This window comes from Lycium barbarum, chromosome 5, assembly GCF_019175385.1.
Source record: "Lycium barbarum isolate Lr01 chromosome 5, ASM1917538v2, whole genome shotgun sequence".
Taxonomy (NCBI): Eukaryota; Viridiplantae; Streptophyta; class Magnoliopsida; order Solanales; family Solanaceae; genus Lycium; species Lycium barbarum.
The window spans coordinates 189,233-209,193 of record NC_083341.1 but is presented as its reverse complement, the minus strand read 5'-3'; the positions used below and the strand labels follow the sequence as shown (position 1 = coordinate 209,193).

The following is a 19,961-nucleotide window of genomic DNA, read 5'->3' as shown; positions in this document are numbered from 1 at the left end:
AATTTAAGTTCTTATACAGTTTACACTATCAAATCAACACAAAGTATATTTACAAGTAAACCTCCTTAAAATGTGGATTCATAAATCTTGAAATCCATCTTACTCATCCCAAGGTCAATTTGAAACGGGGATAAATGATCATAAGATTTAGTTAGGAGGTAAGGTATACTATTTTTGAAACTTGAAGGGTGCAAAGTGTAATGGAGCCCATAACAATCTTGTCATCTTATAATATGGATATGGAAGATCGTATCCTTTTAAATAAATCCAAATCTCCGACAATGAAGCTCTTTGCTTCCCTTACGCTAAAACCACTCTATTGACATTTTCGTTCTTCCAACACTACATTAAAACTTCCCTTTTTATCACAAACACACACACACAAAAAAAAAAAAAAAACTGAGAAACAATGGCCCTGTTCTTGTCAAAATCAAGAAAATTGATCAGTTTGAAACCCAAGATTGGTTTTTTACGTTCTGTTTATCATCATCATACACTTACATCACCAAATTTGAGAACCCCATTTGGAATTCTTGGTTTAATTCATCCCCATTTAGTCTCTTACCGTTTTGAATCAACCAAAGCTCAAACAGAATTGAATCCCATGCAGACCATTGACAATGATTCCCAGGTTTTTTTTTTCCCCTAATAATCCTAATGTACATATCTTACTTGCTTATAGTTTCTTTCTTTCAGCTATAACAATCAAATAAACAAAAAATGTTTGACTGACACTTTTTGTTATTAAGTGATGGTTAGACTCAAAGTCAGGACCCGTATCTGCTCTATTACCATGTTAAATTCATTGGTGTAGCTACATACACTAAAAGGTAGTCAATTGAAGATCCTTCTTCAGCAAATTATGCTGTATATTTATAAAATAATACTGTGTAGATGGGTCTAAAATTAAATCTCGAGCACCGTTAACTAAATTTTTTGCTTCGCCACTGATTGTGTGACAATACTTGCCCTTGTGCCGAGGGTTTACTGGAAACAACCTCTCTACCTCTTAAGGTAGGGGTAAAGTCTGCATATACTCTGCGTTCCGCGGACCCACTGAGCGGGATTTCACTTGGTATGTTGTTGGACTGATTGTGTGACAATCACAGAGAAAACACACTTTTTATTTGCTTAATTACTGTTTGGGATCAGTTTGATGCTACCTTATTTTGGTATCTCTTCTTGTTCTTATCTTTTGTAATGTGGGTGTCGACGTGTCGTGCGAGAGTGGGAGTACATGTGGCTTAAAATTGTGGCTGCTGGATAGGTTCAAGTTAACACACAATCTTTTATTTCTACTACTAATAGTAACAGTATAAGGTTTGGTAAGGTGCTAGCCGTGTTGGCTTATCTTGAAAAGAAAATCTGACTGTTTTGGAATACTTTTTCATCTGAAAAGAGTTTTCTGGATAACTATTGTACTAACCTCAAGAAAATGGAAAAAACGTGCTTGGTTACACGTCTCTGTCTGAATGATAAAGTATCCATTTTCAGAAAATATATCATAAGTGTGTCCCTTCACTTTCAGCTAATTTCTCATTTACTTTTCAGGTTTATGTCACAGATAAAATAATTATCTTTACCCAATCTGCTCCATCTAGGTCCATTTCATTTCATTCCTAAACAATTTGTCTTTTAAACTAGGCCGTATGGCCTAATTGATACCAGTGGCGGAGCCACACTATGCCGAGAGTGTTCATCCGAACCCTCTCGGCGGAAAAAAACACTGTTTTTACAAAGTTAAAATTATTTTTTATATATATATAGTAGATGTTGAACCCCCTTAGGCTTCTTCGTATGTTTACTTTTTTATATTTTGAACTCCCTCGGCGGGAATCCTGGCTCCGCCACTGATTGATACCTCTACTTGTCCCGTATTGACATTCCACCCCCATACTCCACGGGTTTTCTAGTGGACATCTATAGTTGTTTAAACCGACTAATTTAAACGCCTCTGACCATTGACTCAGACTATGTGGCGTATTAGTGGCTTAGTTGGCACAAGTGTGTGATATACACTTGCCTTTTAAATAAATTGGAGTTCTCCAAATATCGAGCAACTAAATCTCACATGGAAAAGATGATCTTTACCAGTTATTTTGTAAGTTTCATAATATATTCTACTCTGAGCATGCATGATCAATGGTGGAGTCAGGATTTTCACTAAGGGAAATATAATAAGTAAACACATGAAGAAGTCCAGAGGATTCAGTAACTACTGTATAGACATAAAAATAATTTTGACCTTGTATTTATAATGTAAATTTCTAGCAAAGGGAATGCAAATGAACCCCCTTGCGCCCCTTAGCTCCCCCCGTGCATTGGATCATAAACTTTCCTATTGATGTTAGGTCCTCAATTTCCCGGGAGGCAAGGTCAAATTCACCTCACATTTGAACTTTATTCCTGAAACAAGAGAGGAAAGAGTACACTGCTACCGGGTCCTTGACGACGATGGTTACCCACTGTCTAGCAAGTTCGTACAGGTAATCCAAAGAGATATTTAAGCAGATTAAACGTTGCATCAAGATTCAAATAGAGGAATGTTTATATCTTATCATTGGGCATTCATCTTGGTCAGATTGACAAGGAAGTTGCATTGAAAATGTATACTGATATGGTCACACTTCAAACAATGGATACAATCTTTTATGAAGCACAAAGACAAGGAAGAATATCTTTCTATGTTACCACACTTGGAGAAGAAGCTATCAACATTGCATCAGCTGCTGCACTTAATACGGACGATTTCATCTTTCCACAGGTTAGTCGTGCACTTAAACTTGCATCTAATCTGCAAAAGTCACATTTTATAGAACTACAGATGTAAAAAGTTGGTTAGGAAATATATGCACTTTCATTCACCAGGTGCATTTTGGAAATCTTTATTTGTCAAATCTTCTCAGAAGAATGCCACACTGATGTTATTTGAGATTTGAATTTTATCGACTTTATGTGCTAAATAGCTTTTGTTACCTCAAATTTGGGATAATCAAGAGATAAAAGCACATTTTTAACTGAAATCTTGATCAGATTTTCACTTGGCCAATGATTTGACTAGTAATGTCAAAGCTTATTCTTTTTTGTCTTTGCAGTATAGGGAGCCCGGAGTTCTATTATGGAGAGGGTTTACCATCCAAGAATTTGCCAATCAGTTGTTTGGAAACAAAAGCGATTATGGAAAAGGCAGGCAGATGCCTATCCATTATGGATCTAATAAGCACAATTATATTACAGTTGCATCAACAGTAGCGTAAGATACTCACGCTTTTGTACTTATACTCTATTTTGAGATTTTCAAACGTCTTTACTAAGATCTGTATGATATTTTGCTTCAGTACTCAGCTTCCACATGGTGTTGGTGCTGCCTATGCTCTGAAGATGGACGCAAAAAATGCATGTACAATTGTATATTTTGGAGATGGAGGCTCTAGTACGGGAGATTTCCATGCTGCTCTGAACTTTGCCGCGGTGTTAGATGCACCGGTTATCTTTTTCTGCCGGAACAATGGTTTTGCAATAAGTACGCCTGTTAGTGACCAGTTTCGAAGTAGGTTCCTCTCTTAGCTGCTCAATTATTTGCTGCTACTGTAATATGTAGTTTGCTACTAACAAGGACTATGTTCTATTTATGGTTACATAGGTGATGGTATCGTTACCAAAGGACAGGGCTATGGCGTTCGTAGTATCCGTGTGGATGGTAACGATGCTCTTGCTGTTTTCACCGCTGTCCATGAGGCACGAAAAATGGCTGTTAATGAACATAAACCTGTTCTAGTTGAGGTAAGTTCCACATAATAACTAGTTTGTGGTTGAGGCTTATAGCATGTTTGCCCAAGCTTTTTTTAGTCAAAATGCTTTTTTTTTTTCTCTTTTTTTTTTGGGCTAAAAGTGCTTTTTTTCCAAATTTATTGTTTGGCCAAGCTTTTAGAAGGAAAAAGAGTGCGTTTGAGTAGAAGCAAAAGTTGTTTTTGAGAAGCTGAAAAAAGTATTTTCTCCTCCAAAACATTTTTCTGAAAGAGCACTTAGAAACACCTTTTAAAAGCTTGACCAAACACTAATTTCTGCTCAAAAGTGTTTTTCAAATTGATTAGTCAAACACAAACTATTTCTCACCAAAAGTACTTTTTTTGAAGCACTTTTCTAAATAAGTTGATTTTAAAAGCTTGGCCAAACAGATTATTAGTAGATATCGAGAATCACCTGTCTTTTTTGTTTTGCTAGTATAGGAAGTGTTGTTAAGTGCTTCTTTATGTTCAACAGGCTCTTACTTATAGAGCGGGACATCATTCAACCTCAGATGACTCAACCAAATATCGTCCAGCTAAAGAAATCGAATGGTGGAGAACAGCAAGAGACCCTGTAAGTAGATTTAGGAAATGGATTGAAAGAGAAGGCTGGCTGAACTCTCAGGTTGAATCCGAACTTCGCAGTAATGTCAGGAAGCAGGTAAATTCTGCTCACACAAAGAAACTTCTAAGACTAATTCATTGTTGTCTAAATTGCTTTCTAGAACAGAAATCTGGCAAAAGTTTTCTTGAGAGATCATTGATCTATGCTACTAAAACACTTATAACTACGTGGCAATTAACGGTTGAAATACCCACTTAAAACCTGAGCTTTCGATTTTTTTCAATCTCACGCGCTTATCCCGCTCTTTGCCACTTCAGCATTTAGGGGAGTCGAAGCTGTCAAAATATCAAGTTGAGGGGTAATTAGGACTAGGCAAAGTTTTAGGTGTGCACTAAATAAAATGTGTCAAGTTTACGGGAGTCCCGAGGCATTCTACCTGTAAGGCTATAGATGTCAAGTTCAGGGGTAACTAGCACTAGGCAAAGTTTAGGTCTGCACTAAATAAAACATGTCAAGTTTTGGGAGATTCCTAGGTAAATTGCCTATAATATTAGATTGAGACAGGTTTAAACGGAGCAAATGGACAGTAAGAATTTCATATGACTGACCACAACTTATTTGGGATTGAGGTACAGTTGTTGTTGTTGGGTTGCAGAAAAGAGATCGATTAGTTGGTTTTCTGAACTCGCTTGTATATATTGTGTCTACAGGTATTGCAAGCGATTCAAGTTGCAGAAAAGGCTGAGAAGCCCCCTATTAAGGATGTATTTACAGATGTATATGATGTTCCTCCAACCAACCTCCAGGAACAGGAAATATTTATTCGTGAAACAATCAGAAAACATCCGCAGGATTATCCTACTGATGTTCCTCTCTAGTCGAAACTGCTTGTCTAATATTTTTTTTTCTTCATTTTTAGTGCTAAGTTATTATATGAAAATGCAAAATATCATTGATTAGATCGATATTAATGGAGTAAATTGTAATTAGCAAAGTTGTATTTGTTCGACATTTTCATAATAAAAATGATTTCTATCAAGAGAAACCACATCAGCCAGTGTTGCAATTAAGACAGTACTCGATATACTTGAAAAGTGAAACTGGAAAATTTGAGGAACAATATTGAATGAGCTCTTAATGACAAACACCAAGGCTGATAGATTTATTGAAAAGGGAAATTAAATTCATCAAGGCTGAGCTGACATAACAATAGCAATATCAGAAATGTGTAAAAGCAAAAGTAACAGGTGAAAAATGAGCAGCTGCAAATACAATTCTGGGCACTACAATTGTGTTACATATACACGAAGATAGCTGCAGTTTTATTGTTATTGGTTTTGATCATCATAAGGACGAAGCTTTCTCATTCAAAGACTCTTTAACAGCCTTTAGGAGAGCAGGCATCAGCTTTTGATTGGTGACGATTATGCCTTCGTGTAAATCAAGGTATCTTCCCTTTGAGAAGTCCAAAGGGTTTCCTGCAGCATCTGAGACTACACCTCCAGCTTCTGCAAAATTAGATGACAAATATCTGATGAGCAACAGGAAAAAAAAAAATGCTAGCTTAACCATGAAAAAATTGGCCTAGACTGATTTAAAATACGATGTGCAACAACAAAAGAAAATGCTAACTTAACCATAAAGGTCAAGGATACTAATACTTAACCTTGAAAACTATCTCCTAATTCAAGCTTGGGAGGACAGCAAAGGTTCTCTCTTCTTGGTCAAGGGTACTAATACTATAACTTATAATTATCATGAAGTACCAGCATTTGCAAAATCAAATTTCTTATGCTCAGCTTCTACGTTAAAAGTTAAAACCATAGATTCTCTGAGCAAGAATACTGATGAGAAATGATGACCCAAGTGAAGCAAAGGGGAGACATTAATTTAAAATGCAGAAAACATATTATGGACCTGCGACAACAAGATATCCTGCTGCATGATCCCATATCTTCTCACGATAGCCCTTATGAGGAAAACGGAGATATATTGCTCCATCTCCACGGGACAAAGCACCATACTTTGCCTGGCTGTCTATTCGAACTGGAGGCGCTTTGACACCAAGTTTCTGTTATAGAAGAAGAATAGGGACCTCATTAACATATGCATTATGATGGAAAATGAGAAGTCACACATATTAAGAGAAAATAACAACAACATACCCGTATAATCTGGGGAGGGTCGGTGTATGCAGACCTTACCCCTACCTTTGTGGGGTAGAGAAAATGAAAGACAAAAAGAAAACATTGAAAGAGAACTCATGATACCTTTGCTATCAAGCTAGATAGGTCATGCAAAGAATGTGCTGCTTCAAAAGATTCAAAAAATGATGCCTCTTCAGGGTTGTCTAAATCAGTTACATGCACCTGAAGGCAGTAGAGCAACCTAACAGCTGATTAGAGATAAAGGATCTGAAGTTGTTAGTGAATATTACAAAATACTCAGAAAATGAACCTTTATCGGTGTAGAGCCATCAAGAGACTGCATATAAGTTCCACCACCAACTTGGGCATAAAAAAGGCAACCAACTTTTTCTTGAGATAATGGAAGATTCGGACAGGCTAAGACGCCCAAAACTACCTTCCCTTCATCTAGCAATCCCAATGCAATTGCATATTGGTCTCCCCTTAGAAACCTGCAGAAAGATTAAGACTTTCTGAGAGGACTCATAAATATGTTTCCTTTAATCAGATGCACTTTCCTGAAATCAAAACTTAATTTACGTTCTGGGTCAGCCTGTTCTGAGATAATTTACCAATTATAATGAGCTAAATTAGCCATATCAAGAAATATATAATTTAACCTAATAACTAACCCTCATTTGAAAATGTCGTTAATTGCTATTAAGCTGAACTAAAATTAATTCAATTCCTCTCCTTTTACTTTTGTATTTTGCTATTGCCCTTATTTTCTCCCATTATTCCAGTTTTACTCTAGTTTTCTGTACTTTCAACAACATCACCATGCAAATGAAATGCATCCATAGAGAGTAGGAGCACTTGCCAAATGTGGCTATGATACATGTACTGGATCACTAGCCACACGGACGGACAAACAATAATGAAATCCAATGAGCTAAATCAAACTTTTGCATTGACATTTACTGACTTGAAACTAAGGATAGTCCTTTTATTTATCTCGCAAAACTGATATGAAAAAACTTATTTTCACTCACCCTTTGGTACCATCAATAGGATCCAACACCCAATGTTGACCGGAAGGACCCCCTTCAGATCTACCACTATCAATGGCAGCAAGCACATCTTCTTCGGATAATGGAGCATTACCATATGTTCCATCACTAGCAAGTGTTTCATTGACAAGCTTCATGATACGCTGTAATGTTTCTTTACCCTCTTCTTTACGAAGGTCTCCAGAATCCTAGAGAAACTTAGATTTAGAACTCCCATCCTTTAGTTTGATGCAAACAACATACATTTTCCACTGAAATGGGGAACTAAATAATGCAGAGATAAATAACAAACTGTACAGTAGAAATGATTTAAAAGAACAGGAAAGATTTGTTAATGTTCTGGTTATTTTCTACCATCTTTTCCTTCAAAAGTAATACCTTGCCTCGAATTAGATTAGCTATGCACAAATTGCTTTTTGTTGAAAATGTGTAACTTTTCAGAAAATCTTTTCAAGGTTTCATTTGAACGCAATCTTAATTAATAAACGATGAAGATAAACACAACATGGATTAAACAGCTAAGAGTTCAAACATTACCTCCTCAGCCACTAATGAAAATGATGCAGAACCCAACTCTTTCTGCAAAACAACGCTAACCACGGCCTGTGAGCCTGATAATCAAGTGTAAGTCATTTTCAAAAGGAGAGAATAAATTGCAGGCTCCGTTAACATGATAACAAACATAAAATGTATATTAGTTTCAGAACACAGTTTCTTTAATGCAGAAATGTGTGTGTGTGTGTGTGTGTGTGTGTGTGTGTGTGTGTGAGAGAGAGAGAGAGAGAGAGAGAGAGAGAGAGAGAGAGAGAGTAGGTGGAACATATATAGAGAGAATGAAAAAATGTCATAGAAAATAGACTGGTCCCTGCATATTACACCTTTGTTCTCTCTTTTGAAATCTTTGTATTAGCATAGAAGCATGTTATATTAATTTACCATAATCAGCCACCGTCACAGGAGATTTGTCAGACTTCGATTGAACATCTGCTTGCAACAGTGCTTTTTGGATTTTCTAAAGAAAATAGAGGAAGAGATGTCAGCTGAACTGCACAAAGAAATTGCCAAGATGAATATGCCAAAATAAATCAATCCAGTTTAAACATAATACTTCCTGTGTTTCAATTTGTTTGTCTTACTTTCCTTTTAAGTTTGTTTAAAACAAAATGTTATGTCAGCTGAACTGCACAAAGAAATTGCCAAGATGAATATGCCAAAATAAATCAATCCAGTTTAAACATAATACTCCCTGTGTTTCAATTTGTTTGTCTTACTTTCCTTTTAAGTCTGTTTAAAACAAAATGTCTCTTTCCTAATCTGGAAACTCTGTAATCTCAAGATCCCACATGCTATGTTCCCACAAGATTCAAAATTATTTACTTGCTTAAACTCTGTGCGAAGTCAAACTAAGACAAACAAATTGAAATGGAAGGAGTACAGTACCAAAAGTAGAAATAGAGATATCTTCTCGTGCAAGAGTGAGCGCGACGAACAAATCCATCCCCCGCCCCCCTCCCGAAAGAAATTACAAAAAACATGAACGTGTTTTGATAAGGTCTGATATTATGCATTTGGAGGCATAAGGTAGTAAATTGTAGAGTTAGAAAGGCTTCATGATAGACCCGCAAGGGTGGCTCAGTTGGTTGAACATGAGGCTTTCATAATGGAGGTCTCAGGTTCGAAACCCCCTGCCTACGACAACAGGGGATTTGCCTTCTGGGTCGAGCTCGTCGCACCGGGCTTCCCTAGTGCGGGTTACCTCTCCTATGTGGTTTGCGAGCTATTGCACAGGAGCTGGGTTTACCCTGTGCGCACCCGAAGGGTAGCGGCTGCGGGTTCCCATGTCATCCAAAAAAAAGAAAGGCTTCATGATAGGTAATGATCTGGTAGCAGTTCAAATACTTAAAAGGCTATTTGGTGAATATTAAAGGCTGTTTCTTTTATGCAGATTTGGTAAAAAGAAGAGGAAGTCCACAGAAAACATAATAAACCATTCTAGGTCTATCTGCAGCATACCTTAAGGAAAAATATTTATAACTTAACGCCAATAAATTAGAAGGACTCCGCTGGAACATATTCCCTTTCCTTAAACTCTTTCAAACAGAAAAATGAGTCACTCAAATTTCGAACCTTAGACATGTGAAAGAATGAATCCGCCTTTTTCTAGCATATTGGCATACTAGATGCAAAATCTCCTTGCTATAAAAGATGTTCAAGAAAAACAGAGACGAAAAAGAAACGAAAACTCTAATGTAAAAAAGACTCCAAATCCACTTTGTTAATTTCCAAACAGCTCCATCGACCTCAAAATAGGTCAAGTTTAGTGCTTTCCATTGCAAGCACTTCTATCGGACATTTTATAAAATTCAAAGGGTTGCTTCTTTAATGTCCTATTTTAGTCCGACGTTTACAAGGCAAATCCCAAAATCTAATGCTTGGGAAGCAGATCCTGCTGAGACGAAAAAGATAGAGAACATCTAATGTAAGACTCCAAATCCACTATTACAAGACAAACCCCAAAATCTAATGCTTGATGAGCCCCCCCCCCCCCCCCCCCCCCCCCTCCCCCTCCAATTCTAATACAAAGAAAGAAACTTTTCACTTTCTTGAAAATAAACTAAAGCCTATTCACCATCCTCATTCGAATATTCATCGCCAGAACTCTCATCTCTTATATATGCAACAAATGACCTAAGATGTAAAACAAAATATTGATAATAAATCTAATAACCCAACTATACAGCATATATTTTGAGCTCCCAAATTGTCTAAAACTCCATACTTCAACTTCCATTTCAAGAATAATAAATGTGAGAACAACTCATCCCTTATAATAGATAAAGGGCATATTAATCAGAAAGAGAAAGAAACATAAGAGCTTTCTCCATTCCACAATTACAATTCACACAAACTTCAAAAACAAAAAGGGGAAGAAACACCAAATTGTCTGAAATTTCATGTTTGAACTACCACTTCAAGAATAATAAAATGTAAGAACAACTCATTCCTTTTTTTAGGATAAAGGGGATATAATCAGAAAGAGAAAGGAAAGAAAGATTGGAGTTTTTTCCATTCCACAATTACAATTCACACAAATTTAAACACAAACATCAAAAACAGGCAATAAAATGTAAGAACAACTCATCCCTTCTACAGATAAAGGGGATATGTTAATCAGAAAGATAGGAACTTTATTCATTTAACAATTACAATTCACACAAATTTAAACACTAACATAAAAAAAACAAGATCAAAGATTACTTGACAAAGGCGAGCAGCGAGAGAGGCAGCATTCTTGGCAGCAGCAAGTTCTTTATCATAAGACATTGAAGCAGTAGCTCTTAGTGTTGATTTTGATGCTTTTAAAGTGAAACAAAGAGAGAAGGAGAAATGGGGTTTTGTATTTTTTAATGGGAGGGTTCGTGTCAAGGAATTTATAGTAGCAGATGATGACACTGTGAAAGTAGCCATGTCTATATTCTTGGAGTTGCTGGCTAATTGGGTGTAAATTTTATTTTATTAAAAGAAAAAATGGAAATATACAAAACTCCACTTATTTTTGTAGAAGGATACAATGAAAATATTAGTACAAAGTATTAACCAATCAAACACCCTTCTCAAAGTTATATTTTCTTTTTAAAAAACTCTCAACTTTTCAAAAGCTCAAGATGTAGTTTTTTTTAGCTTTGAAAGAGTTGCAAATTTGAGTTTTGGAAATCTTTTTATAAAAATGTTATATCTTCCTCTTTTTTCTTTCTTTTTTTTTCCTTTTTTTTTTGGCAAAAAAATAAATCAAACAAAGGTCGATTATACTTGTTTGATCATAGATACTCAAGTGCATTATTAGGATATAATGATTGACCAGCAGAATTTTGAAATATTGAACGTCAGCATTTGAAAGGTCAATAAATTATTAGAATATTTATTTGAAGAGTATTTCAAGTGAAATAATATTTTTGCTCACAAAATTCTAAGATTTTTTCTTTTATCCAAAGTACTTCAACTTCAACAATGTATTGTCCAGAAATGGAAATGAAAGAAAAAAGAAGCATGAGTGGGCTTGTGTAAGAAGGTTAAAGAAGCATAAATGGGCTTGCAATGGTTAGAACTTAGACTCTTTTTCTTTTTTGCACGGATTGTCCTTCCTTTGGGGTGGTCTTTAATTTTTGTCCACAAATTGGTGGTATTCAATCTTTGTCTTTCGCCTAGTACTTCGAGGTTTTGGTTCGAACCCCAGCTCAGTAAAAAAAAAAAAAAAAATTTGCAAGGCAGAAATTTGGATTCACAAGACAGAATTTTGCCTTCAAAACTCTGTTTTAAGGCTGAGTGGAAGTTGTGGCTAATGCTGAATGTAAGAACCGAACAAGTGGCATAAACGAAGCTCAAGAAAGGAGAAGGAAAAACTAAGAAAGAGGAGGATTCCTAAAGTGATTACAAAAAGCTGCGGTTAGATCCTATACAAATAAGCTAGGCTATGGTCAGGAAGCAGTAATCACCACAGGCCACATTAATGTGTAAAATTCTCAATGCTACTAAGTACTACACTCAAGCTAGCTACACAACGACTGAAGTTTCTCACACGCACAAATTCTCTACCAAGCAAATCCATGTGAAGCTCAGATGGCAGTTCCAAAGAGTCACCTAGAAGAGAAATTTTACCCAAACTCTGTCTTGCGATTTTTTATTTTTATTTTATAATTTTTGATTGAGCTGAGTTTCAAACCCGAAATCAAGGAAATCTTAGTGAAGTACAAAAATTAAAGACCACCCCAGCGAAGAACAATCCTGCAAATTAGTCGAACTTAGAACATTTTTTTGCACGGATTGCCCTTCTTTTGGGGTGGTCTTTAAATTTTGCCCCTCATATTTGTGTTCTTTAAGTTTTGCCCTTCGCTTGGATACCTAAGGTTCTGGGTTCGAACCCCCGCTCAGGCATAAAATAAAAAAATAATTTCGCAAGGCAGGGCTGGGGGGAGTGTATGCCGGATCCGGCATACAATCCTTAAGGAAAAACTAAAGTTATGCCGGAGGGGGTAGACTTTGCTTTGAGACATATATTTTTTTTTTTTTACTTTTCAAGGCAAACTTTTAATTATGCCTTAAGGAAAAATTCCGCCTTATGGGGCATACTTTTAGTTATGCCTTAACTAAAAGTGTGCCCCATAAAATATAACTAAAAGTATGCCCCATAAGGCGGAACTTTTCATTAAGGCAACACTAAAAGTTTGTCTTAAGGAAAAATTCTGCCTTATGAGGCATACTTTTGGTTATGCCTTAATTAAAAGTCTGCCCCATAAGGCATAGTTCCTTATGGAAAAGTTTTGCCTCATAAGGCATAACTAAAACTATGCCTTGAGGAAAAGTTATGCCCCCTCCGGCATAACTTTAGTTTTTCCTTAAGGACTTTATGCCGGATCCGGCATACACTCCTTCCAGCCCTGCCTTGCGAAATTATTTTTTTATTTTATGCCTGAGCGAGGGTTCGAACCCAGAACCTCAGGTATCCAAGCTAAGGGCAAAACTTAAAGACTACAAATATGAGGGGCAAAATTTAAAGACCACAAATATGAGGGGCAAAATTTAAAGACCACCCCAAAAGAAGGGCAATTCGCAGAATTGCCCAACTTAGAAGGGGTTTGGGCTTCTGACTTTGAAGCGATGGGGCCTAATAGTTGCATCCAAATGGGCCTAAAATAATTATATCCAAATGGTAATTTAAATCGAAAATCACATATAAATTTATATAAACCTCAAGTAAAGGTTATTATATTTAAAAACATTTTGTCTGTATTAGGGAGGGAATCTAATTCCCTGATTATTTTTCTTACATTTGTAGAATTAGTTTATTTTTTAATCCAAATAAGTCATACTTTTGGGACTTAACTAGACTGTATAGTTCATAAAACGACACTTTTACTCGTAGACCCAGGAGTTATTCCTGCGTTTTTTGTCCCACATGATTATTATATAGAATGTAGTATTTATCAATTTCTGAGTTGAGGCCTAACATTATGCTCAAGTTTTTATTGAAAGAGTAGTTGAAAATTACAATATATAATATTTCTGCTCCCATTACTAATCCCAGAGATCTTAGGGCTAAAAATATATTTAAAAATCACTACAATTCTCTAGGCATCTTTTTAATAATCTTATTCTATCCTAAGTTTTTAAAAGTTATTATTTCAAATTAAGTAATTAAACATAAGCATTTTTTGCCGCTTCACTTTTTAGTTTTTAGTTATGTAAATAGAAACCATCTCGTCACCAAATGTTCATAAATTATTGTACTAGTTTGATCTGTTTTAGTAACTTTTATTTGTATAATTTATATTATAAGGTTTAAGTTGAAACTTTTTAAGTGGCAGACAAGATTGTATTCAGAACACACAAAATTTCTCTAAATGTTAAATATTCATCGTTTTAGTTCTTTTATACTTGACTTTTGGCCCTTATTGTCTATGGTTCTTATTTCCCCCTTCTTTATATGTGTTGTCGACCGATGATACGGTGCACCAATATAATATAATTGCCTATACATAGGTGAAAAAAATTAAACTAGCTAGAAGGTGCAAATAGCACGCATACACTGAGGATAAAATACAATAAGGTCGCTTGAGATGATTTAGACATGTCATGCATCGTCCTATATAAGCACCGATCCTTAGATGTGAAACTATGATAAGTGAAGATGTTAAATGGGACGGAATAGACCTAAAACCGTATGGAATGAAGTTGTCTCGAAATACCTACAAATTCTTGATATCAATGCAGACTTAGCCAAAAATAGGACACAACAGAAGAAAATCATTCATTTATATTATTTGTATGATGATGATATGAAATGAGCTTAAATGCAGAAGTAGAAATTCATACAGTCAATCTAACTCGTTTGGACTGATGCATAGTTATTTTTTAACAAATAAGTGTATAATAAATCACATCAACTTAATGCAAATATACTATGTCCAAATCTGGAATCTGTATATGTGATTAGAGCTTATGTACTTAATAATAATTATAAGAAAACGAGAGATTGAGAGATGAGATCATAGGATGTGCACATGTACTGATATTTGACTATTACAGTCCACTACTGACCAATAAATAGAATCATGTACTCACTTTTAAAGTATGCAAAGAAAAAAAAGAAAAAAAGAAGTGGACAATATTAGCTGGAGCTGTTAAACTTTGACTAGGAAAAAACGAATGCTTTGTTTGGCCAGTCAAAAATATACTCAAATAGGTCAGTTCCTTATATAAGTATAACGTAGTTACTTCTTTTTGTTCCTATTTACGGATTCATCCAATTTTTATTTTGATACATGAACGTCAAAGTTAAAATCCTGTACGTTTTTGCATTCATTATAGCATCAATTGAGTTCTTTTATACCCAACTTGTAAGAAGAGAATCACATTTGGACTAAAGTAATCTAGAACATCAATAGGAAGAGAAAGAAAAGTAAAAGAAAGTGTGAAAGCGTGAATAATATTATTCCTTTTTATTAAAAACTTGAACTTGAGTATCTAAGTAGTTGAATTCCAAAGAGCACATGGAAATGATTTACTATAACAGAATTGAGACAGTTTTTGGGAGAAGTTAAATAAAGTTAACATAAGCTTCTTCTTTTTTAAGAAAATTTATGCTGTCGAACTCTTCATAGATGCATGTTGGAGCCTTGAAAAGATGTATTTTTGAAGAATTCGATATCATTTGCGGAGAATTCGAGCAACATATCTATTACTTATCACTAAGTGCCAAAACTAAATTTATTTACGCAAAGTAATAATTCTACAAAGTGTTGGTTGTGCGAATAAAGTTCTACATTAATAGTTGAAAAGAAAAGAAATATACATATAAGACATCCAGATATTTTAAATTGTGTGGGACCTTCTGGAGAAAACTGTGTCGGCCCTTTCACAAGGAAGTGCTTCCAGTGGCGGAGCCAGAGCCCGACAAGGGTTTTCCACCAAACGCCCTTCGCCGAAAAATTATATTGTGTAAACATGTCAATTATTACGTATTACAAACATATATTACATATGAATTCGAACACCCTTAATAAAATTTCTAACTCCGCCACTGAGTGCTTCCCTTTAAAATTTTAATGGACTTACTCAGTGCAAATTCAAATTAATAAGATCGAGTGCCGAATACTTAAATAATAAGTATGCAGACAAAGATATGGCTTTTGTTTGTTCTTTTTTCAAAAACATACTAACAGTTTTTTTTTTTTTTGTGATAAAGTAGGTGTCACATCTTTCTAATTCAAACAAGTATAAATTTGGGGATTCAAAGTTCAAAGACATGAATTTTTGATGGTTGTATTTTAAGTGGGTCAGTTTGACTGTAGTGATAATTTATTGCCAAAAAAGACAAAAAGTGGTCCCACTCACTCTCTCTTACTAAAATGATTCTATGTCATTAGTTGCAATCTACCAATCTTTTTTGCTTTACTTAGATAAGGCCTACTCCTCCTTTTAGCCAACTCTTGTGTCTGTATCTCTTTGTTCTCTTCTGATTTTTCAATCTTCCCACTAACATTTGGCCTACTACTTCCCTCATTTCATGTGCTTTGTTCCTCTTCAAACTCACAATCTTTGGCCTACTCTTCCACCATTTTTTTCTACTTTCTTGAATCTATAGATAGACAGAACAGTTTATAAGGATTCTTATAATCTTACATAGTCAAGTAAAGTTCTGATCGTTCTTGGCTTATCCATTCAAATGTCTCTCAGACAGTTCATTTTGTTATTCGTAAAAACTCAATGTTCTAACTCTATTGTCATTTCTACACACCCCCTTTAGACTTAAACTAAAATCCCACTTCAAAGTTTTCGTATTTACTTGAATCCTTCAAGTATATAATTGATTCTTGGAATTTTTTATCCAATGGAGGAGCCTGATATGGGAATTCCTCCCTTGTTTAGGTGTCCAATAAGTCTAGATTTATTTAAAGATCCAGTCACTTTATGCACAGGCCAAACATATGATAGATCCAGCATTGAAAAATGGCTTTCTTCTGGTAATTCAACTTGTCCTGTTACAATGCAGAAGCTTCATGATTCTTCTATTGTACCAAACACGACTCTTCGCCATTTGATCGATCAATGGCTTCAAATAAACTGCAGCCATGGTTATGATCTTGATTACTTTCAAACAGTCGATGATTCATTTGTTATTCTCAAGCATAATCTTCAGTCAAAGGAATCTACATTTGAGACGAAAGTTGAAGCACTAGAGAAAGTTCTTGCTTTATCAGAAAATTTGCCTTTCGAAAACTGTCCCTTGATTCAGCTCGATTTCTTCCAAATGATTCTTGAGTTAGCCTTGGAAAATGCAGTTGAAAGTTCAAATTTTGAAGATAATCTCATGTTTGTGGAGAAAGCACTAAGTTGTGGACTGAAATTGTTACCATTTAGTGACTTGGGAACTCTCAACATGCTCAAAGAAGATGAATCCAAGTTTACAAACTTCTTGATTTTGTTCAAGAAAGGTACTTTTTTCATCAAGAAAAGCTTGTGTCATTTCATATTGACAATTTCATCATCATTGCAGTTAAAAGAACTTTTATCCATGTTGGGTAAATCCAAAATTCTGATTCAAGAACTTCTTCATCTTATTGAGAACAAACTAGATGGTTCTGAAGAATCAATCAGAGCTCTTTATGCATTATCTTCTCTCGATCAGAATCGTGAAGTTATAGTGAAGGAAAGTGCAGTTAAGGCACTCATAACATACATTATGAATACTCCAAAGTGCCTATTATATAGAAGCTTTTTAGCACCAATAATGGCAATGAAAACAATTGAGACATTGTTAGTCGTACAAAGTGCAAAAGAGGAAGTTTTGAACCACCCAAATGGTGTTAGTGAAATTGTGAAGATGGTATTTAGAGTTTCATCAGATAATGAAGCAAGTGAAAGTGCAGTGAATTGTTTAATCATTTTGTGTCAAGATTTAATGGATGCTAGAGAAGAAGCTATTTGTTGTGGGGTTTTGACTAAATTGTTGTTACTCCTACAAAGCCAGTGTACTGAAAGGACCAAAAATAAGGCAAGAATGTTGCTCAAGTTGTTGAGATCCATGTGCACTGGGGACCAAAAACAAGCCTTCTAGATTCATATATTATTACATGATTTTACAGTTGATGTGCTCATTGTCTTTGGCTGTCTTTGCTATTAAAATTGTATCTAAAATCATATAAAGAGTTTTTCTACAACGACAATAAATATGTCTTAGTTCCAAACAAGTTGAAGTCGGCTATATAAATCTTTACTGACCATATTTCTCCTATTAAATCCGTCTTAGGCCAAAAAAATCTCTAAAAAGAAAAAAAGAGGCATGGTTTAAAAAATGAGCTTTGCAGTTTGGACTAGTAGACAATTCAAGATTAACTTATTTGAAAAGCCACCTTTTTAGGAATAAAAGATGCAAGATTTTAATGAACTTTTTAATATTCTCTCATAATATCAAGGTGCAAAAAGTAGTTCTCTTATCACCTTTAAGACAAACCAAAATTTTGTCCACACAAAATAAACAGTTCACCTATGTGCTGTTAGGACAAATTTTCATATGTTAAGGAAGGTACATTGTGTATAGAGTTAGAATTACTTTAATGTACATAATGGTATGTTTATCAATATATTTGTAAGAAAAATCCGTTTTTTCGTTTTATTGTTTCATTGAAATGTATGTGTATTAGTACTTATAGAATGTTCTGACTAAAAATAGAACCACATTCAAAAAATAAGTCTAATTTAATATTTCCAAGACTTTTATTGGTGAAACTACTTCAAGTTTAAAAATCAACTTATTAGGTACTGCTTATCTAGAATCAATATTATACGAAAGTTAGATTCCAACCAAACAAAAACGAAAGGAGAACAAACTGCATTTTGCACCAAGTATCTTTAAAAAATACATATCATGTTGAATCCTTCTAGAAAAAATAACTCTTGTTTTTGTCAAAATTGAAAAGAATGCTCTATTAATTGATCATAGCTTTGCTACTATGAGCTTTCAGTCAAAATATTACAACAATGGATAAGTTTTTGGGAAACGTGAAATGAGTGCTAAGAATTTGTTATTTCTACTTAAATTTGATTAGTATAAAATAAAAGTGGGGCATGCTATCTATGGTGTTGGTTCTTCGTTTATCAAAACAAAGACGTCACTTCTCTTTGTTCATCATCATGACAAAATCAAAAACAAATCTAATGTCAAAATGAAAGACCAAGAGTTAGAATGCACTTGAGAAGGGAAAAAAAAAGTCTAAATATGTGGCTAGCAATATGATTGAGGAAATTTCACAAATGGTGACTCAAATTTTACTTTATTGAATTATAATCACCAAATATTTAAAAAATTGTCACAAAAAAAAAATTGCTTAATTTTGTCCAAATATCATAGAAAACATATTTTTTTGTTCCTTCCAAGTAACTTTGTGTGATATTTAAATAAGTTGGTTGGATTTTTTGTTATAAAATATAATTTAAAATGATTTTCATGATATTTAGATAAAATGAAGTGGACTTTTTCGTTACAAAAGTATTGGGTCCAATAAAACTAGAGCTAAATAATCTTCCATGAAATTAAGCCTGAACGATTACAAGCATGTCGAAAAAGAAAATAGAAAGGAAAATTATAGAGGTAATAATATTTTTGGTCCCTCAGTTATTAATAAATTACTAGTATTAGTACCCGCGCGATGCGCGGTCAATATAAATTTTAATCAAGAATAGTTTTGATGTCTTATTGGAATACACATTGTTACATTAACCTATAACTTTTTACTCACCTTGTGCTTCGCTTCATGTTTTTACCCATTGCTCTCATTTTAGTATAAATAGTATTAGAACATGCACAATGCGCAAATAATTAAGATCATAAAATATTAAGCTTATCAAATTATGATTTTGCTTATTTGAGCACATTACATCACGTTAATTTAATTAAATCTCGACTACATCTCATTTCTTAATGCAATGAAGAAAAGAGTTGAGATTAAAAGAATATAGCCTGTGATACAAACAACATAAAAATATAACATTATTCAAAAATAATTTCCGAAGCAAAATCTCAATAAAGCATCTGCAAGATGATATTTCCTTTCCGAAATAAGGACTTAAACTTAAATACATAATGTGTGGATTTCCAACATAATTCTCTCCTTCATTCTTCTTGCTCTTTTCAGCTCAAAATAACAATATCAATTAAATCAGTCATTAAAAATAAACAATAATATATCTCACAATTAATATATATCCATTAGAATAGGAATTTTTATAGTTCAAACTGAGTTGATCTATAGCCATGCCATAGTAAACCATATCATGAAGGAGCTTGCATATTTTTCTTTTGCCTTTTAGGCTCCATTACTATAACGATTATCTGTATCAAAATTCCTTGTTATAT

The 19,961-nt window shown here is 34.5% G+C and overlaps 3 protein-coding genes across 4 annotated transcripts; 2 read left to right on the top strand and 1 right to left on the bottom strand.

Annotated features, from left to right (window-relative positions):
- The first annotated feature begins 259 nt into the window (after positions 1–259).
- On the top strand, positions 260–5,401 carry LOC132639976 (2-oxoisovalerate dehydrogenase subunit alpha 2, mitochondrial). 2 transcript variants are annotated; one of them, XM_060356357.1, is made up of 8 exons: positions 260–631; positions 2,352–2,486; positions 2,582–2,764; positions 3,096–3,253; positions 3,339–3,550; positions 3,644–3,783; positions 4,264–4,449; positions 5,064–5,401. In XM_060356357.1, the coding sequence occupies exons 1-8, from the start codon at positions 410–412 to the stop codon at positions 5,229–5,231; spliced, it is 1,404 nt and encodes a 467-aa protein (XP_060212340.1). In that variant the 5' UTR covers positions 260–409; the 3' UTR covers positions 5,232–5,401. The 2 variants fall into 2 exon arrangements, with proteins under 2 accessions (XP_060212340.1, XP_060212341.1); XM_060356358.1 differs by lacking the exon at positions 260–631 and adding an exon at positions 1,969–2,101.
- A 90-nt stretch (positions 5,402–5,491) lies between these two features.
- On the bottom strand, positions 5,492–11,114 carry LOC132639977 (SAL1 phosphatase-like). Its single transcript, XM_060356359.1, has 8 exons — positions 10,808–11,114; positions 8,486–8,561; positions 8,087–8,160; positions 7,532–7,737; positions 6,811–6,991; positions 6,624–6,722; positions 6,271–6,424; positions 5,492–5,861 (listed from the first exon to the last, which is right to left on the bottom strand). Exons 1-8 carry the CDS (start codon positions 11,015–11,017, stop codon positions 5,698–5,700), a joined length of 1,164 nt encoding a protein of 387 aa, XP_060212342.1. The 5' UTR covers positions 11,018–11,114; the 3' UTR covers positions 5,492–5,697.
- Positions 11,115–15,990: 4,876 nt separating this feature from the next.
- LOC132639975 (U-box domain-containing protein 26-like) lies at positions 15,991–17,796 on the top strand. Its single transcript, XM_060356356.1, has one exon. The coding sequence runs from the start codon at positions 16,437–16,439 to the stop codon at positions 17,661–17,663; it is 1,227 nt and encodes a 408-aa protein (XP_060212339.1). The 5' UTR covers positions 15,991–16,436; the 3' UTR covers positions 17,664–17,796.
- The last annotated feature ends 2,165 nt before the right edge of the window (positions 17,797–19,961 follow it).